Source organism: Capsicum annuum, chromosome 9, assembly GCF_002878395.1.
Source record: "Capsicum annuum cultivar UCD-10X-F1 chromosome 9, UCD10Xv1.1, whole genome shotgun sequence".
Lineage (NCBI taxonomy): Eukaryota > Viridiplantae > Streptophyta > Magnoliopsida > Solanales > Solanaceae > Capsicum > Capsicum annuum.
In genome coordinates this window covers 153,168,676-153,194,956 of record NC_061119.1, presented here as the reverse complement: position 1 = coordinate 153,194,956, position 26,281 = coordinate 153,168,676, and the positions used below count along the sequence as shown (strand labels likewise).

At 33.3% G+C, this 26,281-nt stretch overlaps 4 protein-coding genes across 5 annotated transcripts; 1 reads left to right on the top strand and 3 right to left on the bottom strand.

Annotated features, from left to right (window-relative positions):
* Positions 1 to 3,228: 3,228 nt before the first annotated feature.
* Positions 3,229 to 10,836, top strand: LOC107842505. Of its 2 annotated transcripts, none has more exons than XM_016686391.2 (9): positions 3,229 to 3,429; positions 4,097 to 4,169; positions 4,889 to 5,042; positions 5,190 to 6,043; positions 6,796 to 6,969; positions 7,067 to 7,183; positions 7,995 to 8,174; positions 8,274 to 8,320; positions 10,261 to 10,836. In XM_016686391.2, exons 2-9 carry the CDS (start codon positions 4,122 to 4,124, stop codon positions 10,574 to 10,576), a joined length of 1,890 nt encoding a protein of 629 aa, XP_016541877.2. In that variant the 5' UTR covers positions 3,229 to 3,429; positions 4,097 to 4,121; the 3' UTR covers positions 10,577 to 10,836. The 2 variants fall into 2 exon arrangements, with proteins under 2 accessions (XP_016541877.2, XP_016541878.2); XM_016686392.2 differs by having other exon boundaries at positions 3,253 to 3,802.
* Positions 10,837 to 20,649: 9,813 nt separating this feature from the next.
* Positions 20,650 to 22,577, bottom strand: LOC124887397. The gene is made up of 2 exons (XM_047397042.1): positions 21,290 to 22,577; positions 20,650 to 21,007 (listed from the first exon to the last, which is right to left on the bottom strand). The coding sequence occupies exons 1-2, from the start codon at positions 21,508 to 21,510 to the stop codon at positions 20,710 to 20,712; spliced, it is 519 nt and encodes a 172-aa protein (XP_047252998.1). The 5' UTR covers positions 21,511 to 22,577; the 3' UTR covers positions 20,650 to 20,709.
* On the bottom strand, positions 22,520 to 22,982 carry LOC124887398 (small polypeptide DEVIL 14). The gene has a single exon (XM_047397043.1). It carries the CDS (start codon positions 22,870 to 22,872, stop codon positions 22,726 to 22,728), a length of 147 nt encoding a protein of 48 aa, XP_047252999.1. The 5' UTR covers positions 22,873 to 22,982; the 3' UTR covers positions 22,520 to 22,725.
* A 2,540-nt stretch (positions 22,983 to 25,522) lies between these two features.
* On the bottom strand, positions 25,523 to 25,909 carry LOC124887130 (mitochondrial outer membrane import complex protein METAXIN-like). The gene has a single exon (XM_047396315.1). The coding sequence runs from the start codon at positions 25,907 to 25,909 to the stop codon at positions 25,523 to 25,525; it is 387 nt and encodes a 128-aa protein (XP_047252271.1).
* Positions 25,910 to 26,281: the final 372 nt, after the last annotated feature.

Here is a 26,281-nt window from a genome sequence, read left to right as displayed (position 1 = left end):
TTGTAGTGTATTATTCTTTAATATAATCCTCTCACCTAATATGGACAATCTCCTCATGCTGAGCTTGTTTCTCGATCAAATGACCGAGAAGACGAACAAATATTATTACTTTGATCTGTTTGTTAGCAAAAACTAATGATTTTGGTCAAAAATAATGAATCTCGTGAATAATAAATGATAAAATAGGAGTTGGTTTGAAATAATAATAAATTTTATATTAGTTAGGGCAATGGTTATATAGAGTCCATTTGGATAGGATTAAAATTTGGTCAAACCAACTTTTAATATCTTTTTTAGCCTTTTTAGGTGTTTGTTAAAATTAAAAAGTGCTTAAAAAAAAGCTAAAAACTGATTAAAAAAAAGCAAAAAAGTTAGTTTTTTACGTTTCAGATTAAAATTCTTTTAAGTTTGATCAAAATATTTACCTTTTTACCCTTATATTTTCCTCCAATTCCAACAATACTATGAACTTGTAGCCCTTAAATATATAGTTTTTCTTACTTTTTCTCTTGATTGCTTCTCTCCGTCTCTTTCCTCCAATTTTCTCTTCATCTTTCTCCTTTGTTTTTTCAGAGAATCCATCATTATATCGAAGGTTTATATTTTAATATAGCCAAATTGTTACGAGCTTGCAATATAACAATATAATATTATTTTTATATAAAAAAATGTCCTAAATTTTTTATTTTTTAACATTTAAAAATTAAAAAGTAAATTATATTTATAAATTGACCTCAGATAATCACTTTATACAAAAAGTTCATTTAAATAGAAATATTTTTGAATTATTAGAATTAAAAATTATAAATAATTCACCTTACGTATGTCGTTAACAACTCTAAGGATATTTAAGTCATTTTAACAACAAAAAAGTGCTTAGTATTACTTGTTAAGCAAACACATCAATAATTTAGCTTTATGCCCGGTTGCTCGATGACAGATTCAATTCACCTGGTGTGGAGACTGGTGGAGCAGTATAGGGAAATGAAGTAGGATCTTCATATGGTGTTTATCGACTTGGAGAAAGCCTACGACAAAGTTCCTAGGGAGGTTCTTTGGAGATGCTTGGAGGTGAGTGGGCTCCTGGTGGCGTACATCAGATCGATTAAGGACATGTATGAAGGAGCTAAGACTCAGGTGAGGACGGCGGGAGGAGATTCAGAGCATGTTCCTGTCTTGACAGGGTTGCATCAGGGATCAACTTTTAGCCCTTTTTTGTTTGCTTTGGTGATGGATGTATTGATGTGGCGTATTCAAGGAGAAATGCCTTGGTACATGCTTTTTGAGGATGATGTAGTATTGATTGATGAGACGTGGAGAGGTGTGAATGATAAATTAGAGGTTTGGAGACGAACCCTTGAGTCCAAAGGGTTCAAGTTGAGTAGGAGCAAGACAGAGTATATAGAATGGAAGTTTAGTGACTTGAGGCAGGAGGACGAGGTGGTAGTTAAGTTGGATTCCAAGGTTGTGGATAGAAGGGATAGTTTTAAGTATCTCGGGTCCATGATTTAGGGGAATGGTGAGATTAATAAGGATATCTCCCACCGTATTGGGGCAGGTTGGATGGAGTGGAGGCTCACCTCAGGAGTGTTGTGTGATAAGAAAGTGCCGCTCAAACTTAAAGAAAAATTTTACAGAGTGGCAATCCGTCTGGCTATACTATATGGAGCGGAGTATTGGCCAGTGAAGAACACCCATATCCAAAAATTGAAGGTGGCGAAAATGTGAATGTTGCATTGGATATATGGGCTTACTAGGAGTGATAGGGTTAGGAATGAGAGTATCCGGGAGAAGGTTGGAGTGGATTCGGTAGAGGACAAGATGCGAAAAGTTCGGTTGAGATGGTTCAGACATGTGAGGAGGAGGGGCATGGATGCCCCAGTTCGTAGGTGTGAGAGGCTGGCTTTGGATGATTTCAGGCGGGGTAGGAGTAGGCTGAAGAAATATTGGAGGGAGGTGATTAGACGTGACATGAAGCAGTTACAACTTACTGAGGACATGACCCTAGATAGGAAGGTTTGAAGGACGCGGATTAGGGTAGAAGGTTAGTGCCTGTGGGTGGGTCACAGTCAGTAGTTAGGAGCGCTTTGGGGTGGGGGTAAATCGGTGGGAGTGCCTTTTGTTTGTTAGTATAGGGTATTACTGTGTGGGTGTTTCATTTCTATTGTGCCATCTTGTTTTATGCTCAATTATGAATTTGCTTATTATTCTTTGTCCTGAGCCAGGGGTCTATCGAAAATAGCCTTGCTATCTCTCCGGAGGTAGTGGTATGGACTGCATACATTTTACCCTCCCCAGACTCCACTGTGTGGGAATACACTGGATTTGTTGTTGTTGTTGTTGTTGTTTTAAGCTTTTAATCACTTAAGGTAAAAAAATTATTTTTTTAATCTTATCCAAATGGGCTCATAATATTTAAACGGTTTAATAATATGAACTATAAATCTTATTTACTAATGGTGGAGACTTTTCTTTATAAAATATAAATTTGTGAGTTAATTTTTATATTTGAAAATCTCAAATCAAGCCTGAGGATTTGAGATTTCATCTTATAACATGAAATTATGAGATGAGATCAGAGTTAAATCGCATGTCCAAATGCTGATTTCATCTCACGATTTGAAAATCACGAGATGAAATCGCGTCCAAATGCCTACAAGGGATGAAGTAAGTAAGGATATTCTGAATTGAGATTTAACTGCATCTGCTACAATAATCTCATTAGGAATCGTTTGATTGGAAACAAATTATCTTAAAATTAACTATCTTATCTCATTACTGTGTTATAAATAGTGGGATCAAATAAATAATTTTGAAACTTTGAGATTAGCTAATATCTCATACTCCCTCCTTTTTTTTTTACTTAGACTCTTATTGACTATTGACTAGACAAATATTTTAAGAAAATTAATTTTAAATCTTATTTCAAGATTATTATTGTTATTTCATATAGTACTCAATACTCTTGCATTTATGAAAATTTCTTTTTTCATGCTTTATTTTTAACATTAATTACTTATATTTTAAATTATTTTTCAATATTTATTATTAAATATCAATTAATCAGAAAAATATAATAAATAAATATGATAAAATCACTGTATATATTGTTATTATTTTTAATTTTTAATGGGTGTGTCGTATCAAATGAAAAGATGACAAGTAACCAAATGAGTCGTAATAGTGGAAATTGTAGTCAGTGGTAGGTTAAATTTAGAAGATCATCTCGCGATAAATTGATAAATTAGAAAATGATCCTTATATGGGCTCCTTAGCGGCGTAGGTCACCTCTCGTACAAATATACAAGTCCCTCTTTGGCCTTCTTACACTCCCACCAATCTCTCGCTACGTTCAATCTCCACCGCCTCTCCTCTCCTCTCCTCTCCTCCTCCGCCCTGCATTCCAAATCCTTTTACCTTTTTCATAAGGTGAGAGAATTTACATGTTCCGTTTTTCAACTTCCGATGAATAATTTGATAGGTTTTTTTTTCCTTTTTTGTTGTACGTGTAAACAGAAATCTCAGAATTATGACCTTTTTATTGCTTGGTTATCAATTCGTTTTCCGGATATTGAGAAATTGATGAATCGGAATTGTTAATTCTCATGTTTTTTCTATTCCGGACTCGACTCCACTCTGTTTCGGATACAAAATTTTCAATTGAACAGAGTCTTAGGGTTTTATTCTTATCTTATATAAATTGTTAGAGAATTCTATAATATTTGAACGAAAATAGCGGTGATACAGAAGACTGGATTGGATGAAGATGATCCATATGGAATTCGACTAGGTTATGATTAAGGTGTAGTTAATTGATTCGATCTCGACATTTTATTTGTTTGTTTGCGTTTTATTATTGCCTTTCTACCTCTGAGGTAACGGTAATATCAGCGTACCATGCTTTGTGGCTGGCTACATGGGGGTTAGGTTGTACTTTTTTTTTTTGTTGTTGTTGTACTGCGTTTATTATCAATTCAGTTAGTTATTTGTGTTAATGCCATTTTGTTATTCAGTTCAGTCCTAGTTTTTGTTGTGTCATTTTGTAGTACTGATGTTTTTGTGATCTCTGCTCACATTTCCTCATCTTTTTGAGCAGAATTACATCCATTGCTGTTGGAGATATGGGATTTAAGAAAGTTTATAAGGCATTGCAGGAGATTTTTCCCGAGGTATGATGATATATTTATACTAGTTTAAGTTCCCATAATATCCTCAAGTTTTCATTTGGGCTTACAGTGAAGTGGCACAATTTTAGCGTCCACGCTGCAGCTGAGCAGCATATATCTTTAGAGCAATGTAAAACATCAGTGCACATTTGAGGACATCGAATGAACTCTGTTGTTAATGTGCTGAAAGTCACAACTAGTTATGAATGTCCGTTCCCCTATGAAATTATGTTCCATAATCATACAATTCGATCAATATTTCTCCTTTTGTCCTCTTTTAGCTCCCAGTCATATGATAATTATCTGGTGGTGTTCTACTGATGATATTATTCTATACAACTTTCACTAGTTTCTTGAATTTAGATATGTTGAACTAATATTTTTTTTATATGATGTTCGCCTACATATGAAATATGAAAATTTCATATACTATTGTCAATATTTGCTTCTACCAGTACTTGTACAATCCAAGAATCAAACTAATATCTTGTACTCTGTGCCTGAGTTTAAAATGGGTCAGAGTGCTTATTTGATGTTTTTACTCCATTGGGATATTCAAAGTCATTCGTCTTTGAATGTTTTAGAATCGTTTTTATGATGAAAAATAAAATGATTTTCCATCATCCTCCAAGAGTTCCATTATCCATGTTAAGTTTATTTCGAGATTTGCTGCAAACCAAGAGCAGTTACTGTTTGGAGACACTGATGTCTTAATTGGTCAGGTTGATTCTCGAATTCTTAGAGCTGTTGCTATTGAGCATTGTAAGGATGCTGACACAGCCGTTGAGGTGGTTCTTAGTGAAGTTATCCCCTGCTTGACTAAGCTTCCCTCAACTTTTTTTGAGCATAGTGGGGTAACTGTCAAATCATCTGAAGGTAAGGCCTAACTTTGGTGAAATTGCCATCTTTTCTCTGGTTAAATTTAAACATTAACTTGAGTTCTTGAATTTGGAAGATTTCCATTTTCTTCGTTACTGGCTTTATCAGACTGAAGTATTTTTTCCCATATGCTGCCTGCCTCAGCTGCAGTAGATGCTAATGGAGCTCAGATTGATGCTGTTCTTCTTCACAATACAAAAGATTCAGATGAACTGCAAAATGGCTTATCATTCTATGATGCTGGTTGTGGACATCATCAAACAATTGAAGATACTGATGGTGCATCCCTTCAGCATTATCATGATGCTGTTGGTGGAGATCATTTGCCGTTTGAAATCAATGGAGGTGGGACACCGGTTACCATGGAGAAGTTGAATAAAAGCAATGACAATGTTGGTGCACACGGATCCTGCCAAGTCACATCTGTCATGTCAAATGCTGAAGGCAGGGCTAGAGATGATGTTTATGAGAAGTGTGCACACTTGCTTATTGAAAATGAGAAATGTGGACACACTGCTAGTCCCGAAGCAACTTCTTTCAAAGTAAACAAACACAATGGAGCTGAAGATGCAGGCAATCAGCTTTGTCTGCCCGCGGAAGGTGTTGCTCCACATAATACCCTTGAAGGGACTGATAACTCACCTTGTGATGGTCCTAATGCACTTCTGCACAAAAGTATACATGAAGAGGTTTCTTCAATGGACAATCAGGACATGGAACATCCTGAGAGTCAGGTTGTGCCCTTGAACGTTCAAACTTCAACATTATTTGGTTCTGAAAGTAGTACAGAATTTGTGGTTGCACCAGATGCGGATAATTCTGATCTAGAAAAAACAGAGCTCAATGATTCTGTAGATGCTACATGTAACAGAGATTTGGCAGGTAAAATTATTGGAAATGAAGAGGAGTCTATGCCAAATTCAGTGGTTACTGCATCTGGTCAAATTTGTAGCATTGACCTTCTTGAAGATATGATGACGGAAGCCAAAAGTAACAAGGTACACTGTATATAATATTCCCAACTAATTATTCAACAGAATGTGAACGACTAACGGAGGCTGTGCTAGATTTGTTATTATATCCCTCTAGATAACTTGCCACTGTTGATATAGGAGACTAGTTGTGCAAAGTTGGGCCTGTTGGGGCTTAGGTATTAGCTGTTTTAAGTTGAAGTCAAAAGACCTCTTAGGCATAGTTCAGTTGCTCATGTGGGGTTTGCTTTTAATGATATCTGTTGTGGATTATATATAACTGGGCTTCAATTGCAGTGAGAAGTTCCGTTGGTGCTCATCTTTGTCAAATGTTCATCAAGTTCTCTCTGTTGTTGTCAGCTGTCAATTCACCGGAATAGGTTGCATTGGCTAGTGGTTCATATTCCATAATGAATGCTTGATCAAATGCTTAGTTGTTTCTGATATTAGAATCTGAATTCCTTTGTGATGCAAAGTACAAGCACATCCCTTTTATCATTTGTAAGTCAGTTTTGACTCTTCTTTTGTGCTTTAGTACTTGGGTGTAGGGATCAGCTTGGACTTGTATCTTTGTGTACGGAACAGTTCGGTGTTGCATAGATGTCCTCCGTTTTAGAGACAATCCCATATTTAGTTCATCAGTGTGCCAGACATATCTAAATTCATGGAAGATAGGGACCTAGAATAGAGAAGGGGCTATTTTCCTGAAATATATTTCTAATAAGGGAGGCTGGCAATTTTCTTGGGAACTCCTGGAAGTCTAATTAAAATTTATACAGAAAACACTGTTTTCGGCTGTGGAGTCTGTTATCTGCTTGATGAGAGAAGTTGAACTCCAAGAGGAAGCTGCAGAACAGGCAAAGCTGGAAGCTGCTAATGGGGGACTGGATATTCTTAGGAGGGTAGAGGATCTGAAAGAAATGTTATGGCACGCGAAGGAAGCAAATGATATGGTTGCCTTTCTCTTCAGCTATGTGTTTTCCTTTGATTATAATGATTTAATTTTTTCATCACTTGTGACCTAACAACTGCTACACAATGTATTTGCAGCATACTGGTGAAGTATATGGTGAGAAGGCCATCTTAGCTACTGAAGTAAAAGAGCTTCAATCTCGTCTGCTCAGCTTGGCAGATGAAAGGGACAAATCTCTCGCAGTTCTGGATGAGGTGAGGGAATGTTGAAATCTTTGTTTGTGAAAGTGAAGAGCAGTGCAAGGGACTCGTATGGAGAGTGTCTTGTGCACTCACCCATAAGACCATAACTTCTCCGCACCTTTAATGTGAGACCGAAATTGCAAGTTTTGGCCTGTGTTTTTTTGTTTGCATGTGTTTCAGAGTTTGATGTTCTCTTCTGTTTATTTTCGTGTCCTAACATAGTTTTGTTCTACTATTTTGATTGATACCTGGAATCGTCAAAGAGTAAATGAGCATGGCTTATGTCATGCAAATAATGCATGTACATGGACTGTCACGTCTGATTGAATTTCAATAAATGCTGCCTGCCCTCGTTATAAAGTTCTAGTAGAAGTCTCGGACATGCTAAATTATATCTCAGACATGTAGGATTGAACTAACACAAAAAGGTGAGAGGACACAAGTTAAATAAGGGAATTTTTTTAAGAAAAGCTTAACTAATGTAAACATTTGTATTTGTACATCTTAAGAGGAAGAATAAAGGGAAGTCTTCATGGTCAAACATGTGCTTTCAACATGATATGGCACCATTGAAGGTATACTTCCTTCACTAGTCAAGTGGGCACAGTTCACTTTTTCTTTATTTTGCGTTCTTGAAATTTTCTTATTTCATACTACTGGTATAAGGACTTGAGTGGCACCTGCTTTCACGTAGATATCGATCTGCTGAATCAAAGATGTTTTGCTTGTACTTATGGTTCTCTTCAAATAGAAGAAAGAGTGGATGTAAATAGCAGTATGATATTCTTCTTTTACCTGAACATCTGAAGTACCCTTTCTGTAGATGCGTCAGACACTTGAGGTTCGAATGGCTGCTACTGAAAAAGAAATGAAAGCTGCTGAGCAAGAAAGACTAGACAAGGAAGAGGTTGCACGTAAAGCGCTCGCTGAACAGGAAACCATTATGGAAAAAGTTGTGCAAGAGGCCAATATTCTGAAGCAAGAGGCAGAAGAAAATGCCAAGGTAATTACCCTCTTTATTTAAATGGTTTTTATATGATGGGGTTTTCTGTAAAGAGAAAATCGCGGTCTTATGATTTTATTTTCTTGTTTTCTTGTTCAGTTGAGGGATTTCCTGGTGGATCGTGGACGTGTTGTTGATACTTTGCAGTAAGTTGTACTTCTTTAGGTCTCTTTCACAATTTTCTTTGATATTTGTGCTCTCCAAATGTGGGTTATTTGCTTGAAAGATATGGATCTGTGCTTGGTTGGGATGCCAAGGTAAAATCAGCTGTCTGATTCAAGCTTGTTTCTACCCAATTGTAATATATTCAACCTCAAATTTATATTCACATAGTATTGGGGGGAAAAGTAGTAGGCCCGATAAACTGTGTTGTGTTATGCTTTGATTTGGCAGGTATACCTTGTCCATCATACAATGTTCTCATGCTTTTCTTTCTTTGGTTTAAAATTCCCTTTGAGCAAAACCATGATAGTACTATTATTAAAAATAGGCATTTCATCCTCCTCAGAGAGTAAGTTCTCAAAATTATTTTTTGAACTCTGTGATACTGCTTGTACCTTTGGTTGTTGCAGCTGTCCTCTCCTATACTTATTTTGAGTTTTGCCCCTCATTAAGTAGGCGTTTGACCATGAATTTTTTTTTGCTTTTTTCCGGAAAATTATTTCACTTGGATGAAAAAAGTGAAAATAATAGTGTTTGGCCGTAAGAATTATTTCACTTTTGTGAAAATTGTTTTTGAAAAACTGAAAACTAGTAAAACTTGTTTTCACTTTTTCCACTCCTATTTCTCCTACGGGATTTCATAAACAACTCCAATTTATATTCATGGACAAACACAACTCCAACTCCAACTCCGAAAAATTGTTATTTTCATGGCCAAACGGGCGTCTCTTTTTACATTATTCCACGTTCTGCTCTCCGTGTTCTCTTTCCCTTTTTTTTTCTGAATCTTGATAGTTTCCTTCTCTATTGGAGCTCATGTGTGCTTATTAGAGCCTTCCTTAATCATTGTGAGGCTTAGTTTTATAATCTTTCTACTTTAATGTTCTTGTAAAATTACTGGATTTATTTGTCCAAATTAACTTCATAAACATTAAAAAGTTGAAGTTATTGGCAGCTTTCTTGGGTTAATTAGTTGATCATTGATTGAGGAGAAAAACATGAATCTTTGCTAATAGAGGTGAAAATGCATATTGCTAATAGGGGTGAAAATGCATATACTTTCTTAAAATCTTAAATGATTTTAACATAACTATAAAATGACTTCTAAAGTAAATAACTACATCAACAATGAAATTTAAAATTTTTAAAATCGTACAATGAGATATTATTTTTATTGGAACGTACTTATTTGATTTGGTTATTAGGCGAATTTGTTACTCTGTTAAATTATCGCGTTAGTATTTGTCTCAGCCACCATTAATTATTCAATGCACCCAGCTTCATGTTTTTCCAAGAAACTCGTGACTTTTCAGTTGTTTCTAATAGAACATATTTTCGTATTCTCCCCTTTTTATAATTTGTGTTAAATCTTAGTTTTCTTGTGGAAGATTTAGTACAATGGCTTCTAGTACATCATATGTTTCATGAATTTCATTAGCATATTTAAAAAAGAAAAAAGAGCAATTAAGTATAAAACATGTGTGAAGAGTTGACAAATTTATGTGTTCCTTGAATTCTTCTAAAACTGGGCTGCATCACCAAATTTGACTAGAAGAAACTGTTACCATATCAAAGTACGAGTGTGGTCATAACCAATTTGAAATTATACTTCATACTTCAAAATCTTGATAATTTATGGAACATGGAGTCATTGTATCCCTTTGATATCTGCATATCTACTGCGAAACTTACTTCTGTATAAATATTCAACTCCCGTTGCTACTCCTGCTTAGCACGGACTTTCCACAACTAGTATTATTAGAGAAGGCTATAGACTAGAAATTCAAGAGGTTGGCTGTACTTCTCTACTCATGCTGCCAGGGCTTTTCAGTTTTTCTGCTGCATATCAGCTCTTTATGCCACTATATCGCTCTACTTGTTAGTAATTTAAAAGACTCAATAGATTGTTGCACCCTTTTTGCAGAGGCGAAATATCTGTCATATGCCAAGATGTGAGGTTGTTGAAAGAGAAATTTGATGATCGTGTTCCTCTTAGCAAATCTCTATGTTCCAGTCAGACCAGCTGTATCTTGGCGTCATCAAGTTCATCTTTGAAGAGTATGGTACCAGATCAGGTGCCCGATTCTGCGGATTTGTTGCATGTTCCAGAAAAGGCGGATACTGTATCTTGTAATGAGGAGGAGCACAAGGCATCTGAAGATGTGAAGTCGGTGATCTATAACACCGATCTTCTGGATGATGGATGGGAGATCTTTGACAACCGCGAGCTATGCGTGTGAATCTAGTTGGTATATGTCGTGACTAGTATAGAAGAACCATTGACTGCTTGTTTTAGTTCCAAGATATCTCTCATCTATTAAATAAGTTTCTTGGTAGAAACAAACAAATTTAGAATTCCAGTTTGTTATGCTCATTTTGCCATGTTGGAGCTATTTCAAAGAAGTATCCTATCCTGATTTAGAAGTATGTGTACATAGCACGTATATAAGAAGCAATTTTTTTTATATATGAAGAGGAGTACAATCATGTAATCGGTCAAGTTCTCTGCGAGCAGATTGCTTTGTTCAGTTGAGCTTGTTGCGAAGTATTGTCCACGTTATGGTCGTTTTTTAGTTGCTTCGATAGTTATGGTGAATCATTTTTGTGGAGCCATTGCAGTTGGGAATATCTTTCGTAAGGGTTATAGTTTACAGCTTTATAGCTTATAAGTGTTGTGACCTTGTGCCCGTTCTATATTTCTCGAATGCAGAGCTATATGAGTTGAATGTAAAATGTTCTTGTGGGGTTGTGGGGTGGAAGGAGATTTGGAGACAGAATTCCTAACATTTTGGAAAAGAAAGTTGCAGTCTTGCGACCCTTCTCATTTAGTGATGCGTTGTATCTTATTGGTTTTATTTCGTAATTTTCTATATCATCTCGTGTACAAACATGGAAATAACATAAAAGTGGAGCTATGAACTTTGCATGCAATTGTTTTTGTTGAACTTAGTTTGAGACTGAGGGTGTAGTCGTCGTACTAAGAACTCACTGTTAATTTCATGTCGTGGTTCTAGATCGTCACTACCTCATTTATTTCCATCAACTCAACGTTATTTTCATTTAATTACGAAGCATCATTTCTTATTGACAACCTCTGCTTCACATCAAACGGCTTGTCATCTGTTTAAAAGGATTGATCAATGACTTGATTACCACCCATTTCCAAACTTAAAAACTTTGGCGTGCGTTCTTTCAAATCAGATTGGTGGGGAAGCAGGGGCATGAGAGGAAGCAGCATGGAAGATTTTGTTCTAATATTAAAGGATAAGACATACTAACATGGCGAAATCATCAATTACACACTTAAACTATACATATATATATATATATATATATTATTTACCCTTCATTAATTATCTGATAAAGAAAATAAGTTGAAAGAACAACACCTAAACTATATATATATATATATATATTATTTACCCCCTTTATTAATTACCTGATAAAGAAAATAAGTTGAAAGAACAACACCTAAACTATATATATATATTATTTACCCCCTTCGTTAATTATCTGATAAAGAAAATAAACTGAAAGAACAACATGTGCAAATGCATACTTGTTCAAAACTAAAAAAGAGCCTTAATTATATTTTTCTTCATTTGATTCTTTCGTGCACAAAGGCCAGATCCTCGTTCTTTCTCAAATCCTCTGTTCTCCTTTATTCACCGTTACGATCTCCGAGTTCAGAGCTTAAAGGATAAGTTTTTTCAGTTAAAATTTCAAAAGGGCACATCAAAATGGAAAAATTTCAAAATGGATGTGTTTACCTTATCCATTAAAAAGTTATGTTAGTCCACTTAGTTCACACGATAGAGTGTAAGGTAAAATGGTGAGTTTACCTTTAAAGGTAAATAGAGTCCCTTACCTTATTATTTGATTGAAAAGTTGGTGGGAGTTCAAAATTTAATGACATCAATGTACTCCTTCCGTACATCTTTATTTATCCACTTTTCTACTTGGGAATGTCCAATAATACCTGTTCAGTTAATAAAATCACTGGATAATTTATCCATTTTTACCTATTTACCCTTGGTATTAAATACAATGGGTGATATAGTAAAATCAACCATCTATTTATTGTTTCTTATGATATATGTCAAGCCAAAAGTGAACAAGTATTTATGGACGGAGAGACTACTTAGTGACAAATTTATTTTAAATGCACTGCATTACACAAGGTAAAGTGTGTCCTTTACCTTATAAGGTAAAATGTGTCTTTTACCTTATCAATTTTCTTTTATATATCACTCATACATTTCATTTATTTATTCACATTATCCATTTCACTCTATTCATCTATATTATTTGAGTGTTTGTTTTTGCTCAAAGTCTATTTCATCAAAAAAATTTCACTTTAAGGTATACTTTAATCACCTTTTTATATAATTTTTTGCAATACCTAAAAAACAAGTATGTATAGAATAATATTATTAATTATTTTTGTAGCTTACTAATTTGTCAAATGTTGTTGTTGTTAGTATATCAACTTGTTAAGTTTAAACCTACGTTAAGTTAGTATTGTCATGCATGTGCAAAAAGTTTGCCCTTTAGTTGTATGCATGTGTAAATTAACACTTTGTATGAAACCCATATCATACTAATTTTAATTTTCTTTCTGTATAGATATGAAATATCAACACTTTATGCATTCAGGACCATCACAATATGACATATATGCCACACAAAGTAAGCATCGATCCGAGGTTATTTGGAAAGGCACATTAAAAGGAGAAAAGACATGTTTGATAGTGCGGCGTGATGATAATGGATTTTGACAACATGTTAGAAATCATCCGTTCCATCCCTGTTTTCTTAATTATTTTAATATTTGTGAAGTTAGGGGCGTTATAGATGTTGAATTCGTTCCCTGCGATTATTCCCTTATTACTGCACTTGTTGAAAGGTGGCGACCAGAAGCACATACCTTTCACCTAAGAATGGGTGAAACGACTATAACCTTACAAGACACAGAACTAATGTTTGGAATAGTCGTAGATGTAACACCAATTCTTCATCCAGGCACTGCTCAAACGTTACTTATTAACAAGAAACAGATGTTTGCCGAATTAACAGGATGGTTACCTGATCTAGACATTTTTCAAGAAAACAGGATTTTTTTAATGAGATTAGAGGAATACATGAAAAATCTAAATGAAATAACTGATGAAACTGAGGAAGAAGAGGTGCAACGAAGAGTTAGGTTGTACCTTTTTTGGTTGTGTGGCGGAACAATATTTCTCGATAAATCTGAAAATAAATTTAGTACACTTTTTGATTGACACACGTGACTTCCCCGCAATGTCAACACAGGCTTGGGGAGCTGCTGCGCTATCGTACCTCTATTTTTGTTTGTGTCGTGCGTCGATGGAGAATTCGCTCTGCATTAGTGGTTTTGTTTCGTTATTGCAAGTATGTGAACTTTATACAATAATATTTTTTTTCTATTTTGAATTACTTAATTTTATTATGATGATAACTATTGTTGATTATATTTTTTTAGGTAGGGCATGGAAGAGTATTGTCCCATTGCAACCACTTTCACTGTCTCCAAGCGAGAAAAATTTGGAGGTCCCAACCGCACATGCATGTAAATGATCTCGAGGCAGAACTCATCAAAATGAGGCTCGTAGTATGCTTGTCATAATAGGAGATGTATTAGACAACTTTACTGAGAAGCAGGTATTTTTTATATTATCATGTCTTTTATTTTTATTTTTTTATTTATTTTGTTTGTAGTAATATAACGCAATGCTCCCCCAACTAAACAAAGCTCATATATATAAGAGTATTGAAATGCTAAATTGTTATAACATGCAAAATATTAACTATTGTACTTCAGAAAGTCATGTCCATACACTGTGTAGTAACTTTCACTACAAATCTTAGACCTTGCTATATATAATTTATTTTTGGTTAACTATATAAATTTTATTATTGCCAAAGAGATATTTCACAATCATACTATGTTTCTTTATAAATAATGGTAGTTGTCATTAACATCATCTACTTCATAGTGGATTTTTAAAAATATATCGGCTAGAGTTGAATTCTTAACATCATCCACTTAATTGAAGGTAGTTCTAATCATGTTGAATTTTATAGCAAAAATTTACGCGTACATAGGTCAAATTCTATATTTATATTTTATTTTTTTTTATATCAAATATTATGAGTTGTTATTAATTAAATCAGTAAGATGAAGTAAACATGTTATTTACTAAACTAAGCAAAGATTAGACAAATTCTTTGTGACTCATTAATCATAATATTTTTATTATTTTGTAGTTTATTTATCAGCCATATTCTAAGCAACTTATTAATGAGTTGTCCGAATGGTGTCATCAAGGACGTGTTATTTGGATGGCTAAAGTTTCACTTATTTGTGAAATTCATCGTGAATGACACATGATTGATCTTGTTATGCGATAATTTGGTTATGTACAAAACATACCTGTTCCACCTAAGTACAAATCATTTCATTTTAAACACGATAAGCGATTTTGAATAACACAGGAGATTGTTATGTTGTTAAATGTAATGGAACAGAAGTGGAATGAGCGCTATGACAGTAGTGTTCACCCCCGTTACATGGTCAACCAAGAAGATTATAATCAACGGTATTTCTATCATTCACGCCTTGTAATTAAAAATTCAATACATATTTCTCAAGTTGGATACCAACCGATGGCAAGCAGACATGAAGCATTAGTATGTACATTTTTTTAAAATTTTGTTAATACATGTCAATGATTTTTTTTATCAATTAGGAATCGTTTGGTAGAGTGTATTGTAAAATATAATGCATGCATTAGTTAATGTGTATTACTAGTACCTTATTTGGTACGTCTTTTTGCCTATGTATAACTAATGCAAGCATTAGTTATACACTCTTTTGTGTACTGGAGTGTGTATTAGTAATACACTCCATTTCCTATGTATTAGTTATACAAAGACTTTAAACACATGTATTAACTTATTAAATGACCTCAATACCTCTCAATTTCCCTCTCAAAATATTTCACCATTCCTTTTCCTACCATTTTAATTTGCAATAGTGAATCTTTTCAAAATATTTCACAATTTTTTTTCTCGCCATTTTAATTTACAATAATGAATAGTTGATTTAAATAACTATAAAATATTTTTTCTTTGCTTCGAGGATCTTTAAAAAGATTAAAAAAATTGAGACTATTTTTTAATTTTACGTCTTATATTTTATTTTTATTTCGAATATGTTAATCCATCGGCGTAACATTTCTACACAAAGACGTTGGTTTTGCAATTAATTTTAAAACCTCTATATATTAGTTCAACAATACTAATTATGTTTGAGAAGACAAGAACTTTGTTGCAAAAAAATGTACAAAATCAAAGAAGGGTATTTTTGTAAACAAACATTTCTTTTATAGAAATTATGTAAGATGTATTATTTCTTATACATCAAACCAAACAATGTACAAGAAATAATACATGCATAACTAATACAAGCATAACTAATACAAGTATTACTAATGCAAGCATTACTAATATACTATATTCTGCATTATTCTTATACACTCTACCAAATGACCCATTAATGTATTAATTTTTATATTTTTAGGCTAGGGGGACATATAAGGTCATATCAAATTGCTCAAAGTCTTGTGAATGACAATAATCAATCATTAAAGGTGAAGCAAATCGTAGCACAATTTGCATTGATTTTCTAAAGTCAATAACTGCTGTCTCTTTGGGAACACGTTTGACTTTTGATTCAGAGTACACACCACCGAATAAATATGATCAACCATCACCAGTTCAAGCTCATCTACGATCAGCTGCACCAAGAGAGAGAGCTCATCGAGATGGTGGGAGGGGTGGACAACAACGGAACGAAGTTCATGTTGAACATAATTTAGTTGATGAAGAAAACTTGAGTGATCATGGGGTACAATACAAAAGTAATTCGAATCTGTCGTTGGCTACAATTAATGTTGAGCCATATTACCCCGCATGTGATTATGTTGGAGCCTCGACTAGTTGAAAAAATTATTCTCATGAACAAAGTTTTGATTTTGTAACTCCACCTGTTGGGGTAAGTGGCTTTAGCCAATTTAGCAGATACTTTTCTAATGTTCATCCCATAGCGCGCCAATTTTCATTGTATAACTCTCCTTTCACTGCAAGATTAATTTTTTTTGAGGTAAGTGTACAACACGATTACTATATTATATTTATGTTAACTTTATAGTTAAATAGTATATTAATAATTTATTATGTAATAATATATGTTAACTTTATAGTTAAATAGTATATTAATAATTTATTATGTTATTACAGGAATCAATGTCCCATGAACCCAATGTTGTTGAAGAGACTTCCCAAACATTCGTATGGTGTTATTTTCTTGATTAACTTACTTTTTAAATGAATAATTTAAAGTTCTAATATATTAATAAATAAAAAATTTGCAGGACTTAGATAATCCTCGAATATCAACAAGCCCACATATACCAACAGTTTCGTGCTCCAGAAATTTCTGCATTCAAGAACAAGCTCCCTGTAGGAGACGTTAACAATTCATTTACTTTGTAATTTTATTTTTGTATGCTTAGTTCTTTATGTACAATGTAACAAACTTGAAAATGCTTATTATTTGTAGTACTTAATTGGTTACTATTTGATATCAATTTTTTTTTCTTAGTCAATTATTACTTTTTGAAAATGCCTAATTTTTATTTTTATTTCTTTTTTCATCCTTTCATCATACCACTTTATAATAAAAATTGCAAGTTAAAAATTTTAGTTTATAACTCAAAATTTATAATATCATTTTATGCATATTTTAAATAATTTATTCAGATAAACAAATTGAGATAAATAATTTTGAATAGCTTATTTGATAACATATTAGAAATGTAGCTCATTTATATCATTTTCTACTTAACGTGATTTATTTTATTCTCTAGTTTGAACAATTGCATGTACACATTAAATTTATTTTTATAAAATAAGGAATGGAAGGGAGTTGTTAGTAATAGTAATACAAATAGAATAAATTTCTTGAATGGAGGAAAATTGATAGTAATAGTAATGTAGATTGAATATAGCATTGAAAGCATGGAAGGCTAGTTCTGAATCTCTATTGCTATTGCAAGAACGTAATTGTTTTGGTAAGATGAGAGAAATATATACTTACTCCGTTTTAAATTACTTGATTCCTTTGCACTTGACATATCTCTTAGGATGTCAATAATTGAAGGTAGGCGTATATTTTTTTTTTTATCCCTATACCCTAATAACTTGGCAACAATCATGGAGTATAAATCAAAGATAATTTTTTTTAAAAATTGGAGTCATTAAACAGAAATGACTTTGGAGTAGTACTTATAGAAAAAAGAAGGGTTATTTATATTTTAATGACTTTGAAATTCAACAATTTCATTTTCAAAAATTTGATACTTAATATAAATAAAATTGAATTTTTTTTTAAAAGTCTTGATTTTATAAGTAAGACAAGTAATTTGATAGAAGTAAATGTAGAAAGTAGGTCAAATAATTTAAAATGGAGAAATAAAAAAATGTATAAATTGTAAGGTATGTAGGGCCATTTACCTTATAAAATATACAAGAACTCTTGCCTTATTCTTTTTCACAGTCACAAACCCTAACTTCTCTTGCATCAAGATTCAAGATTCGCAATTCTTACGAATTTTGATACAACATTATTTTCTTGTTTGAATTGGTATGATTAGACACTGTATTTTAAACATTATCACTTTTCAACTGCTGATTTTAATTCAATTACCAATCTACAACTATTTATTTAATATGAAATCAGTGGAAGTAAAATGAAAACTACGCAATACTACTATAATTAGTAGGATAATTTTTCTAAAAAATATAGATATTATTAATCAAATTGAGTTTCATGCAAGGTATTATAAGTAGGACAAGTAATTTGGAACAAGTAAATGTAGAAAGTAGGTCAAATAATTTAGAACGAAGGGATGAAAGTATATATAAATTGTAAGGTATGTAGGCCCCTTTTACCTTATACGATACACATGGACTATTACCTTATTCCTTTTCATAATCACAAATCCTAACTTCTCTTTTCATCAAGATTCACAATCCTTACGAATCTTGTTTCTATAACTTTTCTTTTCAATGAAGATTCAAGATTTACAGTCCTTACGTATCTTCTAACTTTTCAGACGGATTTGATACAACACTATTTTCTTGTTTGAATTGATATGACTAGACACTTATTTTAAACATTATCACTTTTTAATTATTGATTCTAATTCAACTACCAATCTACAACTACTTATTTAATATGAAATCAATGAAAGTAAAATGACAACTACGTAATACTACTATAATTAATAGAATAATTTTTCTTAAGAATATAGATATTATTAATCAAATTGAGTTTCATGCAATTACATAAAAAGAAGACATTTTCACAATAAACAATAAATAAATATAGAACTTTCACTGCAAATAATATATGAATATAATTTTATTTTACAGACACTACTGATTTTTTTGAGGACATCGTGCCTTAGTGTGATCTGTTTGCTTACAAATACTACATTTTCGTGTCATGCGAGTCGAAGCAATGTCCATGTCATTCTTGAGTCGAGTTCTTGAATCCACACTAGATATCCACAAATATTCAGTATTTGCAATCAAACAAAATGGAGTAGGTGGCCAATACGTTTGCTGACCCATTGGAGTGAAAGTTCCACTATATGTTCGTTTGTAATACTTCGTACTGTAGTACTTGCTAATGTAATTGTTCGGCTCGATCCCACAAATTCTACAAAATTTAATAGCATGTGAGCATGGCATATACAAATTTCTCCACTCTCCACAAGAACATTTTTTACCCTTGACAAAAATTTTGTAAACGTTTTCACCATTATCATTTTTTGCGAATGTCAAAATCTCAAACAAACCATCACCAGTATGATAGGTCATCATATCAGTGTCTGATTGAGCTCTTTTTCAATATTCTTCAATCTTGTCCTCTACACCAAAAGGAAAACGAGCCTTTTTTCCTAACAAAGCAGTAGCAAGTTTGTCCTTTTCGACAAAATGATCAACTAAGGCATGAAAGGTCATGCGAATCATTGCAGTCACTGGAATCTCCCGAACTTTCTTTAACAAATCATTGTACGACTCAGATACATTGGTCTTCATAGCCCCCCATCTACGATCATCATCTATGTGCATTGTCCATTTTCAAAAGAATGATTACATAATCATCTATACGCTTTCGGAGACACTACTTTAATTTGTTGCATTCTCTGCAAGAACTTTTTTCCTGATGCTTCGTAGCAGCCAACCATATCAGATTTTCTAGTTCACTATTTTTTTTTAATTAAAGTTAGCTTTTAAATGTCAAACATAAAATCTGTGGTGTGTTTTTGGTGGTTGCAACCAAGCGTAATATTGAACACACTGTAAAATTTTTTGATGGCGGTCTAAAATGAGTCCAATGTCTTTTCTCTCACCAACAACATGCCTCCATAATAATGTTAAAAGCCATGACCAAGAGTCAAAACTTTCACGCGCCACTATAGCATATGCGAGTGAAAAAACATTACTGTTCGCATCAATTGTAACAACAATTAATAGTTTAATATCATACTTGCCATAAAGATGAGTGCCATCTATTGAAATGACAAGCCTACAATTTTTAAATCCATTAATGCTGGACTTGGAACTTCAAAATAGAAACTTGAATATGTGCTCACCTTGCATTGTTGTTGAATTATGCTCCCACTTAACGATAGTGTCTGGATTGAACGATTGCAATATTGCATATATGCAGGTAATGCCTTAAAAGAACTTTCAAAATCACCATACACCATCTTAAATGCCTTTCTTCGACTTTTTGAACTTTTTGGTAACTAGGGGTATAATGGTGCAATCCTTTGATGTTTTCACGAACCATCTTAATGCTAATATTTGGATCTTTCCTAATATAGGGAATCAATGAAGTAACAATCAAGTACCTATTTAAATTATAATGATCCTCTTTATATTTATCTAGATTATAAGTATGGTCAATCATTTTTCCCGCCTTCCACATACCACTAAAAACTGCTCTAAGTGTATCATTCATTCACACCCCAACATATTACTTGCAAATAACCTTCTAACTGTCTTCTTTAGATCGATCACAAAGAAACTCCGTCCCCTTCATTAGATTATACTTTCTCACAACCGATTTCATTTGCTTTTTGTTAATGAATAACATACCTAAATGCAGATACAAAATAAATATTATTAATAATGTCAAAGGACTGAAATTTTTTAATTTACTAGTTTATGTATTAAAATACCAACCCGACTTAATATGTTCAGGATTATTTTAATTTCAAAGTGGAGTCCGAAAATAATCTTCATTGACCATGCACCTTAATTCTTCTGGACTTTCTTCAGTATGATCCAAATATGAAACTGCTATGAAAGAATGATTGCCAGTATAGACACCAACGAGTGTAGACTCTCCATTAACATTTTCATCATTATTATCATCTTCATCATCAGAAGATTGATCATCATCTGACGATTCATATTGTAAAGGTTCATCACTATCCAACTCCCCTTGTATGTCGTCGTTGTTGTTCACAATTTCTGTGAGTTGAGTGAGTGTAAATCTACAATCATTAAATCTGCAAAATGAATAAATCATCTCATTAATTACAAAAAGAACTACTTAATTAAATAAAATTAGTTATTTATTATTTATCAATTGCCTCCACCGAAAAAGGCTATTGTGGACCACTTGAATTAGAATTTTCCAAATTCATAGACGTATTGCTAGGTCCTCCCATATCCAAATTATTCACAAGTCCGGGTGAATTTTGATAATGTGTTTCAAACCCACCATCAAATTATTGTTCCATTACCATTCTTGAAGAATCAATATTCAAATTTAAAGAATTTTGATTTACTCGAAGATCAAATTTATTATCCGTGGGTTCTTCAACAATAGGGGAATGTTCCACACATGCATACATGTCAAACGTCTGTAGATTAAGGCGATTACCAAAGATTTCAACGGTGCGAAGAAATAAAGATAAAGAATCATCATTTCAAATAGGAGTTTCACCAAATATTGGTTATCCGTTGGACGTAAAATAATTCGGATATCATCCAGAAATAACCATGTCATCTTCCGAATTAGTAATGCCCATTTTACTCCTAAACAACCTTTTCAAACGATCATATTTGAGAGATAAAGGAAATGATTGGATGCCGACTATATCGCACTGAATCCCCATCATGCAAAACTTCACCATCTCAATGTAAATTTACTTTTACCTTATCCATTTTAAAGTAACAAATGAATAAGGTTCAACAAATATTTTGAGTTATGAAATTCAACAATAAACCTACACTCACACTCTTTATATAAAACCGAGAATTTCGAAGTTATTACAAGGTAAACATGAAATCTTACCTTACAAGGTGAACATGAGATCTTACCTTACAAGGTTAACAATTCCACTTACCTTGTAATACCTTGCACTTTCCCGAAGCCTGGCAAATAGATAATAGATAAGGTAAGAAACTCTATTTACCTTATAAAGAAAACTTACCATCTTACCTTACACTTATGATGTGGACTAAAGTGGACTAACACTTACCTTGTCCGTTTTGGAAGTTTTCCATTTTGATGTGTCTTTTTGAAATTTTGACTGAAAAAATTTGCCCTTTAGGCTCCGAACTCTATGATCTCCCATCTCTTCTTTTAATTATTTTCCTTCTGGGAATCGCTTGATCAAATTGTCTCTCTTCATTAACCTTTTGTGTACTCGAGCTTAGTTCTTTGTTTGCAGTTGTAATTTTATCAAAATAGTGAAAAGAAGGACGAGAAAGAGTTTGCAGTTGTACCTGTGTTTCTATGCCTTCTCCCAATATTAAATAATTAGTCATTTATGCAAATGAAGTATTTGCAAATTAGGTCTCCATATCTCCTAGACTCCTACTAAACCTTAATTACCCTTAGATTAGTGTCTCTAATTAGATTTAGTTGTAGAACCCCTTACTGATATTAATTTTCTTAAATCAAATTGCAAAACGAAGAAAGAGAAGCATTGGGATCCATAATTTATGGTTTGGTTTCAGATCATAAAACTGAAAATATACATATAGATGAAAAACACAAAGCTCCTTGTCAATTACTAATAAGAAAAGTGTCCTCGAGTTTTATTCACTTAGGCTCTTTGTATATATTTTTACATTCACATGTAATTTAACTATGCTCCTACACAAAAATCAGGGCTATATGACAACCGTTCAAAAAACAATACAAAATCGACCCATCCTTCGTCTCATTCATCTGAAAACTTAAGTACACTAATGGAAATTGAACCTATCACAACGGTTAGTCGTGCCAGCAGAGAAGCAGGACTGTACATCTCCAAATAATGTAAAGTCTTGCTCTCTGCTGCCTAACTTGCTTTGAGCATCCTTGCCATTTTCTGATCTTTGAACCCCTTAACGATGACATTGAACTTGCAAGAGTAGCCATTATGTAATAATAGAATTGAGAAGCTCAAGAGTTGAAGAAACAAGTGTTTAATTGGAAATGAAGAAAAATGTTATTGAGTAATGTTTCAGACTTGAACATATCTCTCTATATATATGGGAATGTGAATGGAAAATATGTGGTGATAAAGGCTCAAGCGGGATGCAATTTGTACATAAGTTTTGCCCTACATGAAAGGGACTTGTTATCAAAATTGTGTCAATGGATAAAATGGCATAAGTTGTGGGGCCATCTATGTCTTGTCTTTGTATTGTATGGATACCCTACAATAAACCTCTCTATCATACAGGTTTGCTGTATCCCCCAATTATATAGTGAAATAATTGCAATCTAGCTCCATCATCTATTATTTATTATTCATGGTGTTACAAAATAAATACTTGTACAAGTATTTAATGTGAAATTGGAAAGATATGGGGAAGCAATAAGAGACCAAAGAACAAAATTAATGACACGATTTCATGGCTACCAAAATTTTGAAAGTACCAACAGTTTTTGAGATTCATATGTAGTTGTAAAACCTAGAGCAAGTTAAACACTAGGGGCGACATATAGGCTGGTCAAATGAGTTGAGTCATTGCTTAATCCAGTGCACCTAAAGATTACATTGGCAAAGATGGATGATTGAGTCAAGATGGATTAAATAATAAGTTATAGCTCAATTCGCTCAACTTGACCCATTCGTTCTTTACAATTTCAAACTTATATTCCATGATTCCAGTAGTATAAGAGTGGCTTATGCCATGAATAAAATAGTGCTTGGGTGCATTATTTATTTGTTGGACATCAAGATCAAATATGCAGTACAATATCAAAATACATTTTAGTATTGAGCATTTTCATGAGTCAAGGTCCGGCATGCCCCTAGATTTCTTTAATTTTAGCGGCTGACTTTTGATGAGTTAACTTGAACATAACTTAAATCAGCTCGTTGTCGAAATTATTCTAGTCCAAACTCATTAAAACTTGAGCTAGTTGGGTAGATCACATGGGTTCGGGTTAATTTTGACCCCCATTACTCAACACACATTGAATTTTCAGAGACATCTGACTTGCTCCCCATTGGATTAGCTCCACCCATATTCCAACACTTTTTACAATCATCCAAGAATCAAGAGGCCGTTACTTAAAAGTGGAGGATTTGAATTTTATAGGTTACGTTGAACTTGTTACTGAATCCACTAATTATTTAAGCTATATTTGAAATTTAATATTTATTTATATATAATTTAAATTATTTGAGTTCAATCAAACCTAGCACGACTTGGACCACTACAATTTCACATGGATACACTCTCACAAGCTAATTAGCTACGCACTTCTCTACTCTTTGAAAGCTCACTAAAGTAACAATCATTAGTATTATCTTTATAGCTTTCTTTCTTACGTTGTAGCATTTGGCCATAAAAATTTCAACTATTTTTCGAAATTTATGAAGTTGGAGTTAACGTGAACACTTTATTGGGAATAAATGAAGTTGGAGTTGGAAAACAGATTTAGAACACTTGTCAAATTTGAAATTCAACTCCAAGTTAAATTTGAAAATTTATAACGAAACACTAATTTTGTAAAAAGAGGATAATCCTCTTGAAGAAACGGCTCCTTGATTGTGTTATTTCATCACCATTTATTACTTTTACGATTGAGTGGTTGTCCCATGTTTATATACAAAATTGTACAGCTACTATACAAAATTATTGTCTGCACAACCTACGACATCTGTGGCTCTCAAATTACATAGATACATACATAAACACTACTAAAACTAGCTCGGTTATGTACGTAAAAGACTAGCATTTGCTTGGTGTCTGGGCAAAGAGAATGAATAATACAGTACTATGATAATATTATAAGAATCAGACACAACCACTAAATAGAACTAGGTTATTATAGGGATATAGTAAGCAACTCTTTTTTCTTTGATTAAAATCATCTCTATCTTGAAACTACTAGTAACCATGACCTAGACCAATGCTTGACATGCATGATTCCAACCATGGAATTCTAGTGTTTGCCAAGTGTCTTTAATTATATGGGGGCCCAGGTCAAAGGTAGTCTTCTCAAGTACATAAATTCAAGTATCTGTGGGATCTCACGTGCACTAATAATATGTGTGACCATACACTACTCTATAGTTTCATTCATTAATGTGACAAAAACAAACTAAAAAGGATGTACAGTCAAATATCAGTTGCCGGCCACTTATGATCATTGCCGGCCAAGAGGCAACCCAGTTCATTGTCTTATCTTATCAATCCACTTTGAATTATTGACAGTACGGCAAATTTCCATCTAATTCATTTCCATCACCCTTTGCCCAAGAACATAATTCGCATTTTTTTCACCTAAGTTCAACTTGGTCCTTTTTTCCTTTTTAGAAAATATGTGGTTTATTGATCCTATTAAATTCGAATTTATGTTGGAAAACCTCGTATTGCGGAGGGTAGTGGGCTCTCTAGCAAAGGTCAAAGGTTATACCCACGTTGGGACCCAAAATCTACGACCTTTCTTCGTAACTTTGCTTACATTTACATGTTAGCATTTTTTCTGTTCCAGCTTATGTAATAAATTTTCCGCTTTAATCCTTTTTTAGAAAATACAAGATTTTTCCAAGTGGCCACGGGAGATCTGATTAATAGATCTTGTGTGCAAAAGTTCCATCAGAACCCACCCAAAGTTTATAAATGATGGCATCTGCAAGCCATGAATCAACCATAGCCTTTGCTGATATCCATTCAGGTATACCACGAACTTGAGAATCTAAATCCACGAAACCATCTTTGATTAAACTGCATATAACTCCACCCTTCTCATTGTTGTAGGCTACGTATGTACTGTATTCGACATAAGGTATTTGATCAGAATCAGGGTTAATGAGATTGAAATCCAAATCAAATAGAGTGTTGGAGAATTTGAGATAAGCGTAAACGGGCAAACAGTTGGGGAAAGAAGTGGGTAATCCGAAATAGGATTTTCGAGTCACCAGCGTCAGTTTCTCTCTTTCCTTTGCTTCTTCCATTACTTTATGGAAAAATCTCTGAATCAAGAATGAGATGGAATTTGAAATTAGTGAAAAATATGTTATCCAGTCTAATGTATAATTAACAACACATTCTACAAAGAAAAATAATACAACAACACCAATTAAAATTAACGTTATCTTCTATTTTCAACCCCCAAAAATAATGATCATGATCTCAATTCTAATTGTAGTGCTAATATTCTTCCACCATATCTGATTATGGAGTTGATTGTGTGTGAAAGGAGAAGTTTGAGAAATGTAAAATGGAAGAGTTAGGGAAACGTTGGGTGAGTTAATTTTTTTAATCCTTTAGTTAAGATAAAGATGACAAGTTATAACCACCTTGCAATTATCCAACTAAATTTTAAA

Excerpts from the sequence above, each read along its gene's own strand:
- LOC107842505 (XM_016686391.2), top strand. The coding sequence starts at position 4,122 with ATGGGATTTAAGAAAGTTTATAAGGCATTGCAGGAGATTTTTCCCGAG. Across the intron at positions 6,044-6,795 it reads CGGAAGCCAAAAGTAACAAG|AAAACACTGTTTTCGGCTGT; the intron begins GTACACTGTATA and ends AAATTTATACAG. Across the intron at positions 8,321-10,260 it reads CGTGTTGTTGATACTTTGCA|AGGCGAAATATCTGTCATAT; the intron begins GTAAGTTGTACT and ends CCCTTTTTGCAG.
- LOC124887397 (XM_047397042.1), bottom strand. The coding sequence starts at position 21,510 with ATGACATGGTTATTTCTGGATGATATCCGAATTATTTTACGTCCAACG. Across the intron at positions 21,008-21,289 it reads ATAATAAATTTGATCTTCGA|ATTTAATGATTGTAGATTTA; the intron begins GTAAATCAAAAT and ends TTCATTTTGCAG.
- LOC124887398 (XM_047397043.1), bottom strand. The coding sequence starts at position 22,872 with ATGGCTACTCTTGCAAGTTCAATGTCATCGTTAAGGGGTTCAAAGATC.
- LOC124887130 (XM_047396315.1), bottom strand. The coding sequence starts at position 25,909 with ATGGAAGAAGCAAAGGAAAGAGAGAAACTGACGCTGGTGACTCGAAAA.